The 13,676-nt window shown below is 42.1% G+C and overlaps 1 protein-coding gene across 1 annotated transcript in view; it reads left to right on the top strand.

The window, feature by feature from the left end:
- The window catches only part of LOC144629677 (polycystin family receptor for egg jelly-like), a 20,562-nt gene extending 6,886 nt beyond the window's left edge, over positions 1-13,676 (top strand). The window contains exons 10-21 of the mRNA XM_078487906.1: positions 124-555; positions 1,257-1,554; positions 3,161-3,752; positions 4,769-4,978; positions 5,272-5,397; positions 6,115-6,423; positions 6,830-7,069; positions 7,540-8,241; positions 8,801-9,037; positions 9,612-10,979; positions 11,452-11,617; positions 11,824-13,676. Of these exons, the coding sequence (XP_078344032.1) occupies positions 124-555; positions 1,257-1,554; positions 3,161-3,752; positions 4,769-4,978; positions 5,272-5,397; positions 6,115-6,423; positions 6,830-7,069; positions 7,540-8,241; positions 8,801-9,037; positions 9,612-10,979; positions 11,452-11,617; positions 11,824-13,442 (6,299 nt within the window). The 3' untranslated portion in view covers positions 13,443-13,676. The remainder of the gene's footprint in view (positions 1-123; positions 556-1,256; positions 1,555-3,160; positions 3,753-4,768; positions 4,979-5,271; positions 5,398-6,114; positions 6,424-6,829; positions 7,070-7,539; positions 8,242-8,800; positions 9,038-9,611; positions 10,980-11,451; positions 11,618-11,823) is intronic.

Below are 13,676 nucleotides of genomic sequence, written 5' to 3'. Positions count from 1 at the left end.
GTCCGATTAATGAGGGTGGGGTCAGTGCAAATCAATTGTGCTTGAATATTTTCAAACGAAACATAAATAAAACATTCACAGAGAAACTAACAATGTTATCATTTCCTGATGTTTATATTTTAGATCGTCCGTGCCGCAGTCCAACTGTCAGTCTTCCGAGCTTATCATCAAATGTGGCGTCAGCTGTGAGCGTGCGCCCAGCCAATCAGATTTTGATCCCTTCAGAAGTACAACTCGACTGTGAGCTTTCCTTTGCGACAACTTTTACCTGGGACGTATACCGTCTGTATTCAGATAAAGCCCTTTCAAGAAACGGATCCTCCGAACTACTCATCCCGCGGGGTAGGTTACCAGTGGGTAACTACTTGGTTCGACTGACCGTGGTTATGGCGGGAACGGAGGTGTTTGGTGTTGGTGAAGGTTACATCCGGGTCGTCAACAGTCCAATATTTGCGCGCATTGCCGGAGGAACTAAGGTGGAACGAGGATTCAATAAAACGTTGGTCTTCGACGCTTCCTTGTCACGTGACCCCGATGCCTTAAATCCTCTTGCCAGTAAGTTCAATTTCTGACAGGAAGAGCAGTTTCCAAAGGAAAACTAAGCAAACAATCAAATAATAGATAGAGAAAATAATTTGTAACGAAAGCCTTGTCCTACGTGGCCAGGTTTTTGAAAACATTAGGTCTTTTTCTAGTTACAAGGCTTCTCTGATTTCGCCTCGGTCATTCCGTATCGGGTCACGTGGTGTTGACGGCCATCTCTAAAACGGATTCTCGGTTAAGGCCTGGAAAAAAGCTAAACAGGAGCTAAACTAGTACACTCGGTTACTGTTACTCCCCAAAGCGCAGATTGCCATTTTCGAATTGTCCGTTTACCGGTCTTTTAAAATGAAGCTTGGTTCATAAGAAAGTTAATGAAGAAGGTATTTTATATTATAATTTTTTTTTTTTTTTCGCCAAGCGTCATTTTGAAAGTTCGGTACAAAGCAACTTGAAATATTTCTTTATTCTCTTCTGCTTACGTGGCTTTTTACTGTTGTACTGTTGTGGTCTGGTCCACTTTGTTCCTTTTAACCCGTCAGTATTAAGAAGGACTCTTAAACTTGGTGGGGATGGTGGAAATATCATTTCTAAATAAGGTTTTGTTTGGAAGAGCTCGGTCGCGACTTTTTAGCACGCAAAATATTAATTTTCTGAACCTAATCCTCTCCTTATTTCCGCTTTTTTGTAAGATTTTTCTCCTCCCTTTTTTCTAGACCTTAGTTTCACGTGGATATGTAGAGACACTACCAGGCAGTATGTTCTCGATGATTTACTCGAAATAACCTCAACCATTCCCAGTCCTTCTGAGACGAATCTTGACCGCGGAGGATGTTACGGGACTGGTGCAGGCAAAGTAGGCTCCACTGGCTCCTTGCTGCAGATAGATAGCGGCTATATGGTAGAGAACAGTTCATATTTGATAACAGTGGTGGTCGAGAAGCTCCGGAGACGGGCATATTACACGCAGGAAGTGGTTATTGTTCCCGGCGATCCACCGGAAGTAATGATAATGTATGTATAATCGCTTACTTTATTTAAGTGATTTGGGCTTTGCTTATAAAGAGGCAGTGTCACAAATGAAATACTTTTATTAAAGTGTCTGAGGTATTTAGCTTAAAAAAACTAATTGTGAACACTATTTACATTATTATATATCTAAGTTATTTAAAGTTAAAATATTTACACTTAAATTCTAAGAAGAAGAAAAAAAGAACCGTACTACATAGATAAATAAATGAATAAATAAATAAATGACAATAGAATATAAAATTTTATAATAAAAGTAGGTGAAAGATAAAAATTGCAGTTAAGAATTAAAAATTTAAAATTTAAAAATGTATATCGGCTAGCTGCATATGTCACATTTACACTCAGTTTGTATGAGACGTGTGAGGTCTTTTCTCCCAATACTGTTTTTAAAACTCGCGACATTAGGCCGTTTCTCAAAGATTAGTGCTACTTGAAAAAGATTAGTTCTACTTGAAAATCCAATGAAAGTGTTGGAAATCCAGTAATAGTGGCCTCGCCATGCTAAAGCGTACTGTACTAGTCATGGAAATTGTTAAGCAGTGGTGTGGCTACAGACTGGTAGAAAAGAAGTGGCCTTAGTTTTAATGACGTCGTAAAAGCTCTATTACAGTCGAAGCTCTCTTAACGGACACTCTCTTAAGCCGACAGCTCTACTTACGGCCGCCTTGTTTGAAACCCCGTTTTAACTCCCATACAAACTCTGTATCTTAACATTCTCGTAAGCGGACATTCCCGTAAGCGGCCGCGGACACCTTCAGAGATTACAACTTAGACTTGTTCTTTGTTTTTAAGCTCCCGTAAGCGGACACTCCAAAGAAAATCCTATTTTACAACCTTTGTTTGTTTTTATCAATCAACTTCACATCACCAATCGTCACAATGATTTTACAGTACCGATTACAGTACCATATTTCAGTGTTTGTTTTGTCGTCATCCACGTCCGTCCGGTTATTGTTAGCTGAGCAAGCTCCCGTAAGCGGCCATCTATTCCCTACACCTCTAGTGGCCGCTTACGAGAACCATTCTCGTAAGCGGCCAGCTCCAGTTACGGACACTTTTTTCGCGTCCCGAGGGTATCCGCTTACGAGAGCTTCGACTGTACTCTTAAAACTAGGAGCCACGTCACGATTATCTCCAGATCAAAAATTTGAATTTAAGTGGATTGACATTGATTACGAAGCGCCTTCTAACAAACTTCAGAAATTCAGGCCAATTTTCATTAAACTTGCACACCTCTTCTTAAATGCATTAATAATTAATCAAATTAAAACAAAGAAAATCATAACCGTGAAGGAGGTTTGGATATCCGGTCTTAATTAGCATTGATATTTATGATTTTATTTCTCTGTTTACACCGTAGTTTTTGTTTCGATTAAGAAGATATATCAAACACTCGAGACAATGTTTCATCGGCTATCCAAACAACTCGAATTTCGTCAAAAAAATACTCTTGCTGCACGTCGTATTTTCAACTCTCTTCTCGGTGTTTGAAACACTGTCCCTCGTGTTTGTTATATTACCTTTAAGTTGTTATTAATTCAATTTAGCTTTCTTTTAATGAATATACCTAATTTATCTTTTTTTCCAGCTGTATAGATAACTGTGACACAAAATTAAATCCATCGCGAAGATTAGCACTTGAAAAACTCTGTAAGGACTCATTTTGCGGAAGGGGCCTGGATTATCGTTGGTCACATTTTAAAGCCGTGAACCAATCCCACTGGGTTCAGGACCCAAAGTTACAAGACAAAATTCGTACACGATTGACTTCGCCGAGACTCGTGACTCTCCCAGGAGTACTGGAACCAAATGCTCGGTACAAATTTGTATTGACTGCCAAACGACGCGGGGGACATCCGGGGTATTCTGAGTACCAGGCCACCACCAACAGCCCTCCGGCTGGGGGAAAGTGCGAAGTGAGACCGCTGTCTGGCGTCACCCTTGAGACAATATTTACGTTTACGTGTAGTGGCTGGAAGGACCCGGATCGTCCACTGCAGTATAAATTTATTTATTTCACTACAGACATCAATGTTCTTAATGTGGTCTACAACGGAGTGAAAAGCAGTAAAGAGGCAAAGCTTCCCGCTGGGGAGAAAACAAATAACTTTACAACTGACTTTCGAGTGAGAGTGGCTGACATGTTTGGGGCGTTCACGGAAGTGAAAACCCCTGTACAGGTAGGAAGGATAACAAGTGTAAAAAACTCAACTTTTTAGTTAATTCTAATTACCTAGCAAGTCGGAGTCGGGGCCGTGGTCTAGCCTGTATTCGGTATTGGGGGGGGGGGGGGGGCTTCTCACTTCACTTACGTCACACACGTGACAATTACATCACGATGTCAAAACGCTGCACAACTTGGATCATGCTACTCTCTCATGCAGTACCTCTCTCCATCTTGGAGTATGAATGTTTCACGGCAAATTGTCAGTTCTTGTCGTTAGAAAAAAAGATACGCCTTGAGCCAAGCGGCCCATACTGCCGAAGCTTATCCCGGTTTCGGTAGCATTAAGCGGCTAGAAATATTTCTATTCCACCCTGAATTGGATGCTAGTCTATCGCCGGGTTACCCACCAGCATTATTTCCCGGTACCCATAAATACACCTGAGTGGATAGAAGCACTATGAGAGTAAAGTGTCTTGCACAAGAACACAACACAATGACCCCGGAAGGGCTCGAACCCGGACTGTTCTATCTGAAGTCCGGCGCGCTAACCATTAGACCACTGCGCATCCCACCATAAGTCGTTAGAGTAATGGAGAAAATGCTTCTTTAACCTGCGGAGGACTCATCTGGTGCCCCATCCAACTTGAATATAGTCGATTAAGGATTTGATGGGAACCTGATTTAGGCTCAGCGCACTTTAAACCACTTGGATTTTGAGGGGGGGGGGGGGGGGGGAGGAAGGGGGGGGGGGAGGGGGGGGGGGGGGAGTTTGAAAAAAAAAAAAAAAAAAAAAAAAAAAAAAAAAAAAAAAAAAAAAAAGAAAAAAAAAAAAAAAAAAAAACCCCCCCCCCCGGGATTTTACAGACAGCAATTATCTTTGACCCTCCTTGCGTAGAAAAAAATGAATTGAAAAGTCATGGGTGCATTCCCAGACTGGAAGCTTAACACTATTGTTATGTTTTTTTTTGTTTTTCTTTCTTCCTTACTCAAAACATATGCCATGTTTTGGCTGTTTCAATTTAATCCCAGGTATTAGAGCTTCAATTAAAGGCGGAAAAACTGGTGGACCGTGCGGTGGAGTTGACGACTGGAAACGAGAGTCAGTTAACAGAATTAATTCAGTCAGGTGACGTGTCAAGTGCAGTCCAGTTGGCTAAGGCAGCCATTGTGGCCGTGGATGATGACAAGAAAGCTCGGCCCGCAGTAACTCAAGATCAGTTGACAGAAAAGAGAAAAGAGGTAATTATCGAAAAATTTGCAGCCTTTGTGCTTTTACTTTACTTCTCTATCACGTCAAGTGATATTAGATGGGCCCCTGTTATATGTTCTTGCTTCAAGTTCTTATTGGTCCGGCATAGTTCAGTCCCTGACCTCTCCCTAGCACCCTATAAAGACGTCTATAAAGTTGATATAAGTTCCATTATATCCTCATCTTCTCTTTTTTTTTTTTTTTTTCATTTCACTGTTGTAAAATTCTCCAAAGTTTATGTTGGGCACTTGCACACGTAACACTGACGTTATTTTCATAACAGATGAAATCCAGTATTGTTGAACAGCTATCAGCCATAAAAGTGGAAACTGTGGAGAGGGTTCAACAGACGTCAAACGTGATAGCAGAGGCCACCTCGGTCATTAGCGAGGTTACTGTGGAAGCACAGGTTAGTATTCATACACTTTGGGTCCGCGTTTGTTGCGATTGTACGTGTGCTTATTGCCTTGGTTGGAATTGTTGGATTTGAGAGGGAAGACACGTACCAAGTTTATATTTAAGTTTTAAAGTTGTATGCCGGCACTGCACACAAAACCGCCTTTGACACACCGTTTCTCGAGCGGTAAACTGGCGCTGAGTTCGCAAAACGCTTGAATCGAATCTCAATTGCAAGGCTGGCTGGTCAAAGTCAGCTGAAAATTCTGACTTTGAATTCCTCAAAGGTACCTTTCCTGCGCTGCAATGACCTGCTTGGCACTCTCCCTCCTCTTTTCGATTCCTGTCACGCAGGCTAGCGCAGCAATGGTGCTGGTACCTTTGGTGTGTAATACTTAAAGAGCGGCGTTTCATAGAGCGCTTGCGATTTCCCTCAAATTGCTGATCCTAGCAATATCCAGGACGCTTGTCAAATTTGCCAAACTTAGTAAATGACCTATTTCGCAACGAGTCACTTTGTAGCTCATTGGTTAGAGCATATCATCTGACCGGTGCGCGGAATTGACTCCGGTGGCGAACTCAAAGTTTTCTTTGTCTAACAATTGCTACTTAGCTCTTTCTAAAGTGATGTCAAAAACAATCTGCCAACCTTTGATGCAGTGAAGGCGTTTTCTCATCCACAGTGTTTGCTAAATACCTACTGAACACTTTATTGATCATTTATTTTCAGAAAGCCGCTGCGGATGCCCTTCAATCGATGACTGAAGTGTTGAAAAAGGAGTCTTCAGCAGGGAAAAATTACGAAGCACTATATGACGGCGCGAGGAGTCTGGCCACTGGTCTCGGAAGCATTCTCAGGGTGTCGTCATACAGGGCCAGATCATACGTCATACGGAATGAGAGTAACCAGGATTCGTCCAGTATATACCGCCGAAGAAAAAGGAGCTTTGGAGAAAGGATGCTTTCGTTTGCAGGTCTGAAAGCCCGCCAAAGACCGAAAAGGGATACAGCAAAGGAACAATTACAAGCCAGGAAGGAGGTTAAGAAATTAAGAGTTAAAAAATATCTTCTAGTGTAGAAAAAATGGTGTGGATGAAGAAAACCAAAATTAAGGACAAGTGATTTGAAGAATCTCATTTTAGTGTTCTAGAAATGTCCTTGAAGCGTGGTGACTGATGGGGAGGCGAATTAGGAAGGTAAGGGGAAGGGGAGACAGACAATGTAATATGGAAAATAAAGAAAGGGTTTTCTTTTATGTGCATCATTTTTTGTTCGGTTTGAATCTTTTATAGACAACACTTATAACGTATAAGTCTCGCGTTCCGCTTAAACAGTAAAGACTATCACTACTATAACAAAATGAGATATAACGAACCAAACTTGTGTCCTCAAGTTAAACAGGGCTCAGTTTTGCATTATTTATTTAAAGTCATTTTATCTTGCAGTCTAAAGAAAGAGCTATAAGTATTCTAAATTCGCTGGAGGAAGTCGGAAGCACGATCTTGTCCCGAACTCTTGTCGGCGAGAAGCCGACTGAACTATCGGCACAAGTGGTGTCTCTGCTGGTGTCCCGAGAAGAGCCTGACTTACTAGCTGGTTCTGTTTTGTCAAGCAATGGAAATAGTTTTATTCTTCCTTCAGTTCCAAACTTGTTTGGTAATGGTACACAGTTTGTGGATAGCCAGGTAGGCGGAAACAAGGGTGAAGTGTTGTTTGTTTTACGAGACTCTAAATATAACCTTGTTTATCATACAAAAAGTTACCAGTTTGTAGCTTATGCTTTCATGGAGATTGTGACCATTGCCACACTGACAGTGTCCTTTAATATCGCCTGATATCTGTTATGTACGTACGACAGTGCAGAATCTTCCTCACCATATATATCAAATATGGGCACCATGAAAATTTCTATAATAATATGGGATATGCGTACGGCTCCGCAAAATGATCCGGGGACCACAAATAATCCCGGACCCCAAATGACCCCGGACCACAAATAATCCTGGACCGCAAATGATCCCGCTAAAAATGGAATGGCTTGGATATTTTTCCTGGAGCTGTTTGTGCATGTCAAGTGAAAAAAACATCTAGTTTAGGCCTCTAAAGTAACACTAGGAAACTAAGCACTCAGTTCCTTCTTCTCTACGTATGACAGATAATCACAACAAGCTTCGTGCCTTTCACATGGGACCCCTCAGGAGCACGAGTGACCACAGGAGTGTCAAGTCTTGAATTGAAGAACAGCACTGGACATCTTTTAAATATGACAGAACTGGAATCTCCGATATCAATCAAACTTCCTAACACTCAAGATTTGTCAAATAGCTCCCGATCTCATTACGTTGGAGCCAATAAAACCGTTTTCCACAAGATTAATGTTACGCAGTCAGGAATGGCTCTGATACTAAAAGTGCGTCCAGAAAACAACGCCACGGAGTTTGTTGTGTCTGTTAAATACGGGGAGCGGCCGTCTCTTGGCAACAGTGACTTCGACACCACTGTTCCCAATTTCTCATCCTGCGTTCAGTTGTCATCTGGTTACGTCAACTGCTCACGTGATCCATACGTGGTATTTGTAAACAATGCGCTTGTCAGCAATACAGGGTATTACTTTATCGGGATAAAAATCAAAGCAAAGACCGGTTCCAGAAAAAGGCGTTGCTCGGGGAAAGGGCGCTCAAAACGATCATGCGTGCAATACAAGGACGCCCCTGCAACGGATGACCCCAATGTGGTACAGTCTATTAATGCACCTCAGTACAGTAAAGCAGATGAAGTTTACACTTTTCAAGTGTTGCCAGCTGCGTGTCTGTACTGGAGCACAGCATTATCTAGGTGGACAACTGAAGGATGCAAGGTAAGGCTGAGGATAAGTTTCGTAATGTTTCCGTTGTAAGGCGTAAGTAGAAGAGCATACTCTCCGAAGCTGCAATTTGGGTCGGTAATCAACGCTTTATGGAAAACCCAAATGGAGGCCGTGACGGAGATATAAGTCATGATTATCGCTGCACTCATCCGAGGTTGTTGAGATGTTTCTGCATCAAGCCCAAGCTTTAACCTCTAAATTTGAAGCAAATCTTGAAAAGTGATAATAATGATAACCTTTATTAGTTACATTGACACAAAAATGATTTTTCAGTAGCCTTTACAAACTAAGTGATCACTTATCAGGAGTCGCATAACGGGAGTGTATTTCGCGTTAGGCGGCTGTATTGGCCGGCTGCGTACTACAAAATGGAATACTGCCAATTTTATCTTCTTTACATTTTGGCCAAGTCCAATTTTTACTTATTTCTACTTCGAACTTACTAGAAGCTTTCTTGACTGATTGTCTTATATCAATCTTTCCATTTAGTTATACAAATGTAACTAACAACATGGACCCGACTTTTACTCAGTGTGTATAATATCAACAGGTGGCTGACACGACAACTTTGGACACGATGCATTGCCAATGCAATCATTTGACTGCATTTGGGGGTCAGCTGTTTGTGGCGCCGAATCCAATAGATTTTGACAAAGTGTTCACAGAGTTTCCTCGCCTTCCAGAGACTGGAAACGTGGCTGTTATAGTAGCCGTGAGCTGTGTATTTGGGCTTTATCTGCTGCTACTGCTGTGGGCTCGAAAGGCTGATATGCGGGATGCTTTAAAGGTAAGGATCGTCCTATTTAGCGACATTTACATAGGAATTAATTTATTCTACCCGGGATGACTCCAAATGCGAAAGGGGCGATGATACACGTCGTCTCGTTAAGGGGTGTAAAATGTTGTTTTTGGTTTCATTAAGGGTACTTAGGACAGAACGTTAACGTTTTTACCCATTAACGTATATTTTATGGTTGCATGTTAAGAATGAAGGAACGTTCTTATACTGTGTTGGTAGGTTAGATCGATCTCACATGAGATCTTTAAGATTTTCTAACAGATGAAAGCATTAGTTTATATTGCTTTTATCGTCAGTAAAGTCACTATAGCTCAAATTTGTGTGACGTGTTTTTGAAATGAAATCTTTTTGGAGTCAAATAAAGCTTGCGCCACGCCCAGATTGGTCTCCTTAATTTTATAGGTTAAATCCGAATCAGATTGTCCTACGAGCATCCCCGCCCCTTTGACATGAGTTTCTCCCTTTCTGAGAGCAGGGAAGGGAAGCATTTAAGAGGGCAGTTGCCTTCCAGATGAAGAGGTGTTCATGCAAATGAAACTTTTATGTTTTTTCTTTATTGCAGATTGGTGATAAGCCATTTTTGGGATCTCTGTCACCTTGGTGTTATCGATACGAGCTTCAACTATCCACGGGCATTTGGTATGATTCAGGCACCAGTGCTAACGTGTTTATTGTGCTGGAGGGCGAGCTGGGTTCTAGTAAGCCTTTTCAATTGAAGGGAGGCTCGCGTATCCCATTTGCAAGAGGAAGCATAACGTCGTTCACTCTTTCACTGAACAATAATATTGGATCTTTACGGAGCGTGCGTGTGTGGCATGACAACTCTGGTAAAAACCCTTCGTGGTTCTTAAACACTGTCAAGATTTTTGATTCGACCACTCAGGAGCTTAAGACGTTCGTGTGCTACACGTGGCTGGCTGTGGAGAAAGGCGATGGATTAATCGACCGCACCCTTACGTCAGACGCGACTGACGAGAAACGAATGATGTTCAAGGTATCGTTTCAGAATAGAATCGCCGAAGAATTCAGCGATGGGCATCTGTGGTTTTCAGTAGCAACCAGACCTCCAAGAAGACGCTTCACCCGCGTCCAGCGTCTGTCGTGTTGTCTGTCACTTCTGTTGACCACCATGTTGGCGAGCGCCATGTTTTATGAGTTTGCTCCAGGGCACGATCAAGAGCAAGGCACTCTTAAGTTGGGTCGTCTTGTTCTAAATCTCCGACAGCTGATTATTGCAATAGAGAGTCTTCTTGTGGTCATACCCGTGAATCTTCTGATAGTGGGAATCTTTAGCCGCACGAAACCAGTAAACGACATCAGGCGTGAACGAAGATATAGCATAACCAGGCGTCTCAGCATTCACATGGTCGCACAGAACACCCAACTACAGAAGAAGAATAGATTGGTTCTACCGCATTGCTTCGTTTACCTTGCGTGGATACTGTGTTTTCTATCCTCGGTTGCGTCTGCAACTTTCATTATATTTTACAGCTTACAATGGGGTAAAGATATCAGCGAGCAGTGGCTGATATCTATTGTGATGTCAATGTTCATGGACATATTTGTTTCCGAGCCAATCAAGATCGTCGTCGTAGCCTTTTTGGTGTCGCAGTTTTGTAAGTCAGACTTTGAAGAAACTGCTGAGACGCCCAGTACAATCCTACATTTCGACGACATCGACATCACAACCGGACAAGACGAAGTCGATAACGAAGAAGATATTTCCTTGCCAGTGCCGCCGACTGAGAGAGAGTTGCGCCGTGCGAGGACGTATCGTATTTGGGAGCTGCGTATGTACAGGGCTATCAGAAAGATTGTCACTTATTTTGTGTATCTATGGATTCTGACGATCATCTGTTATGGTGGCCGCAGTCAGGAAAGTTTTTCTCTGACCTCATCACTGCAGAAAACATTCGGACAGCTAAGTGAGGTATGTGACACTGATAATGCTTTATTCGGGTAGTTCTGTACTCTTGGTCACGATAATCTTCATGCCACCCAACCGTGTATGGATATGGTTACGGGAAGAGAAGTGAAGAAATCTCTTCTCTTAGCTCGTGCCTCTATATATAGCGCCTAATCTCTTTTTAAACAAAAATCGCGAAAAAAATTATACCGGATGATAATGATTGTACGTAATGAATCATGTATGTGTAGTCTGTGGGTGAAATACTTAAGGAGGAATAAACATTCGCAGGCGCTGTCCCGCCAGCAATGAAAACAAACCAACGCGCACTTATGTTTATCACTTTTTTAGGAAAGTATTTCTCGCATGGGAAAAGATATCATTAAAACCGGAATTTCGTTGGATGTTCTACTCAATACGTCGAATGAGTGAATGACGACCCTAAAGCTCACACTTGTTGGCATACCTATTTATCGCATTTAATTTACCTTGCTAGATTTCTTCGCATGGGAAGATGTGGGACTGGGTAAGAGATGTCCTGATACCAGGAATCTACGAGGACAGGAAAGATGGCGCCTTTTCTAATTCCACTCCGTACATTGGCGACGGTGAAGCGGTGCTTGTTGGGATGCCACGCCTTAGACAACTTCGAGTAAGAAAAGGTGAGAAAAAGATTTGTTGAAAGAAACAAACTATTTGTTTTTGAACGCCATTCGTCACTGAATTATCTTTGCGAAAATCATATCTGAGATTCAGAATACAGAAAGCTCAAGTATCATTGAAGTCGGTATGGCAACTGTCACGACAAGGTTTTGCCCTCTCTTAACTGTTTCATTAACTCGTCATTTGTGTTTTTTCTTTCCTTTAGATTCATGCGAAGTCGTAGAGGATGCTAAAACTTTTTTCAACTCATGCATTTCTCAATACTCATTCAGCGCTGAAGATAAAACTCAGTTCTACCTTCCAAGATGGCGTCCATTTCCAGCATCACACAACACGTCAACTGAAACGTTAAACAAGGTCTGCCCCAAGCCCTGGCGCTATTCTTCAGCCGCGCAAACCGAAAGTCTTCCTTTCTGGGGAAGAATTTCATCAATGTACCGCCAAGGTGGATACTTGGCAGAACTAGGCTATGACAGAAACTCTGCGTCAAGAGTCATTTCTGAATTGAGCCAGTTTGACTGGTTTGACAGGTTTACTAGTGCTGTGCTGGTTGAATTCACAGTTTTCAACTCCCGTGCAAGCCTCTTTAGCGCCGTTTGGATCCCGGTCGAGTTTTCACCAAGTGGGCACGTCGTTTCAAGTCACGTGATTCGTGCCATTCACGTGTACAATGTTGGAGCTGGATACAGTGCTGCGCTTCTCATCTGCCAAATGATGTTTGTGCTGTTTATAATTTACTTTGCCTTTAGGGAAACGAAGGAGATGATTCAAGACCGTAAACGCTACTTCCTGCAGTTTCTAAATTGGATTGAACTGGCCCAAATCCTGACGGCTATTGCTTTTATAGTTGTTCACATTCTTAAAGAGATAGAGCTTTTTGCGAACACTGCAAAACTCAACGAGAACATTTTCCAGTTCATCAGCTTTGACAGAGAAGTACTCCTAGATGACATAGAGACGTCGTTACTGGCTTTACTGATGTTCTTTAACACTTTAAAGTTACTGTATTTGTTTAGGTTCAACAGTCATGTCAAACATCTGTCCGATGTTATGAAGGCGTCCGCCATTGAGCTTTTAAACTACTCACTGGTATTTTTCGTGTACATCTTTGCTTTCAGTCATTTCGGATTTCTTCAGTTTGGAAGGGAGTTGCAGGATTATTCTTCTCCTATAAACGCCGTCCAGTCTCTTCTCATTCAGGGAGTTGTAAGCGAAAGGGCTAAACATCTTCAGGACTGTGATGTCATCATTGGTCCACTGTTCTTCATCATTTTCAACCTTTTTCTACAAATGATATGGATTAACATTTTCATCGCCATCCTCATTTATGATTACCAACACGCCAAACGAGTCTCCAAAGCAAGATTTAGCCTGGGACGCTTCATGATAAAGAAAGTGAAGGAGATACTGAACTGTGTGGGAGACAAGCCAAAGTCGCCAAAGCTAAAGAAAGAGGGTAGAACCGGAAAGAAACGAGTATCTTGGAAACTTGACAACACCGACAAAAACTGGAACAAAAACAAAAAGGAAAGACCCCAGGAAAGGTTGACAGAATCCAAGTCAGACCCAGTAAGCGAGTTGGACAGACAAATTGCGTTAATGAATGAAACTTTAAATGATATCTACGTTGACGAGTTCGGCGGCGATATCGACATGCTGAGTCTGTGGTTAGACGCTCGTTCGCGAGGAAGGAGCGCTGCCGAGAAGGAGAGGGCTGGTACCCACTCGGTAGACGAAGGCTCACGACCAAGCAAGGATGGAAATCGTGCTTCTTTTCCAGTGTCTAAAGGATTGAAATTAACAAGTGTCGAGAGAGGCCTATAGCTTAGCCGCTCAAATAGAATTTGAATGGGTTTGAATTTATTTGCCCTAAGAGTAAACCAATGATGAAAAGCAGAAATTAAATAAATGAAATCTATGTCAAAATCAAGTTTGTTATCAATCTCAGATACTTAGCTAGAACTTACGCCTCGTTCAAAAAGCAAGCGAAAAAAAAAACTCACTAAAGCACTAAAACAGGTTAAAATGTCAAACTCAGAGGCACAAACACTATGTACG

The sequence above is a fragment of the Oculina patagonica genome, chromosome 1 (genome assembly GCF_052425735.1).
Source record: "Oculina patagonica isolate OP01 chromosome 1, crgOcupat, whole genome shotgun sequence".
Lineage (NCBI taxonomy): Eukaryota > Metazoa > Cnidaria > Anthozoa > Scleractinia > Oculinidae > Oculina > Oculina patagonica.
Note: the sequence above shows the minus strand (reverse complement) of the source record. Positions and strands in the feature narration are given on the sequence as shown.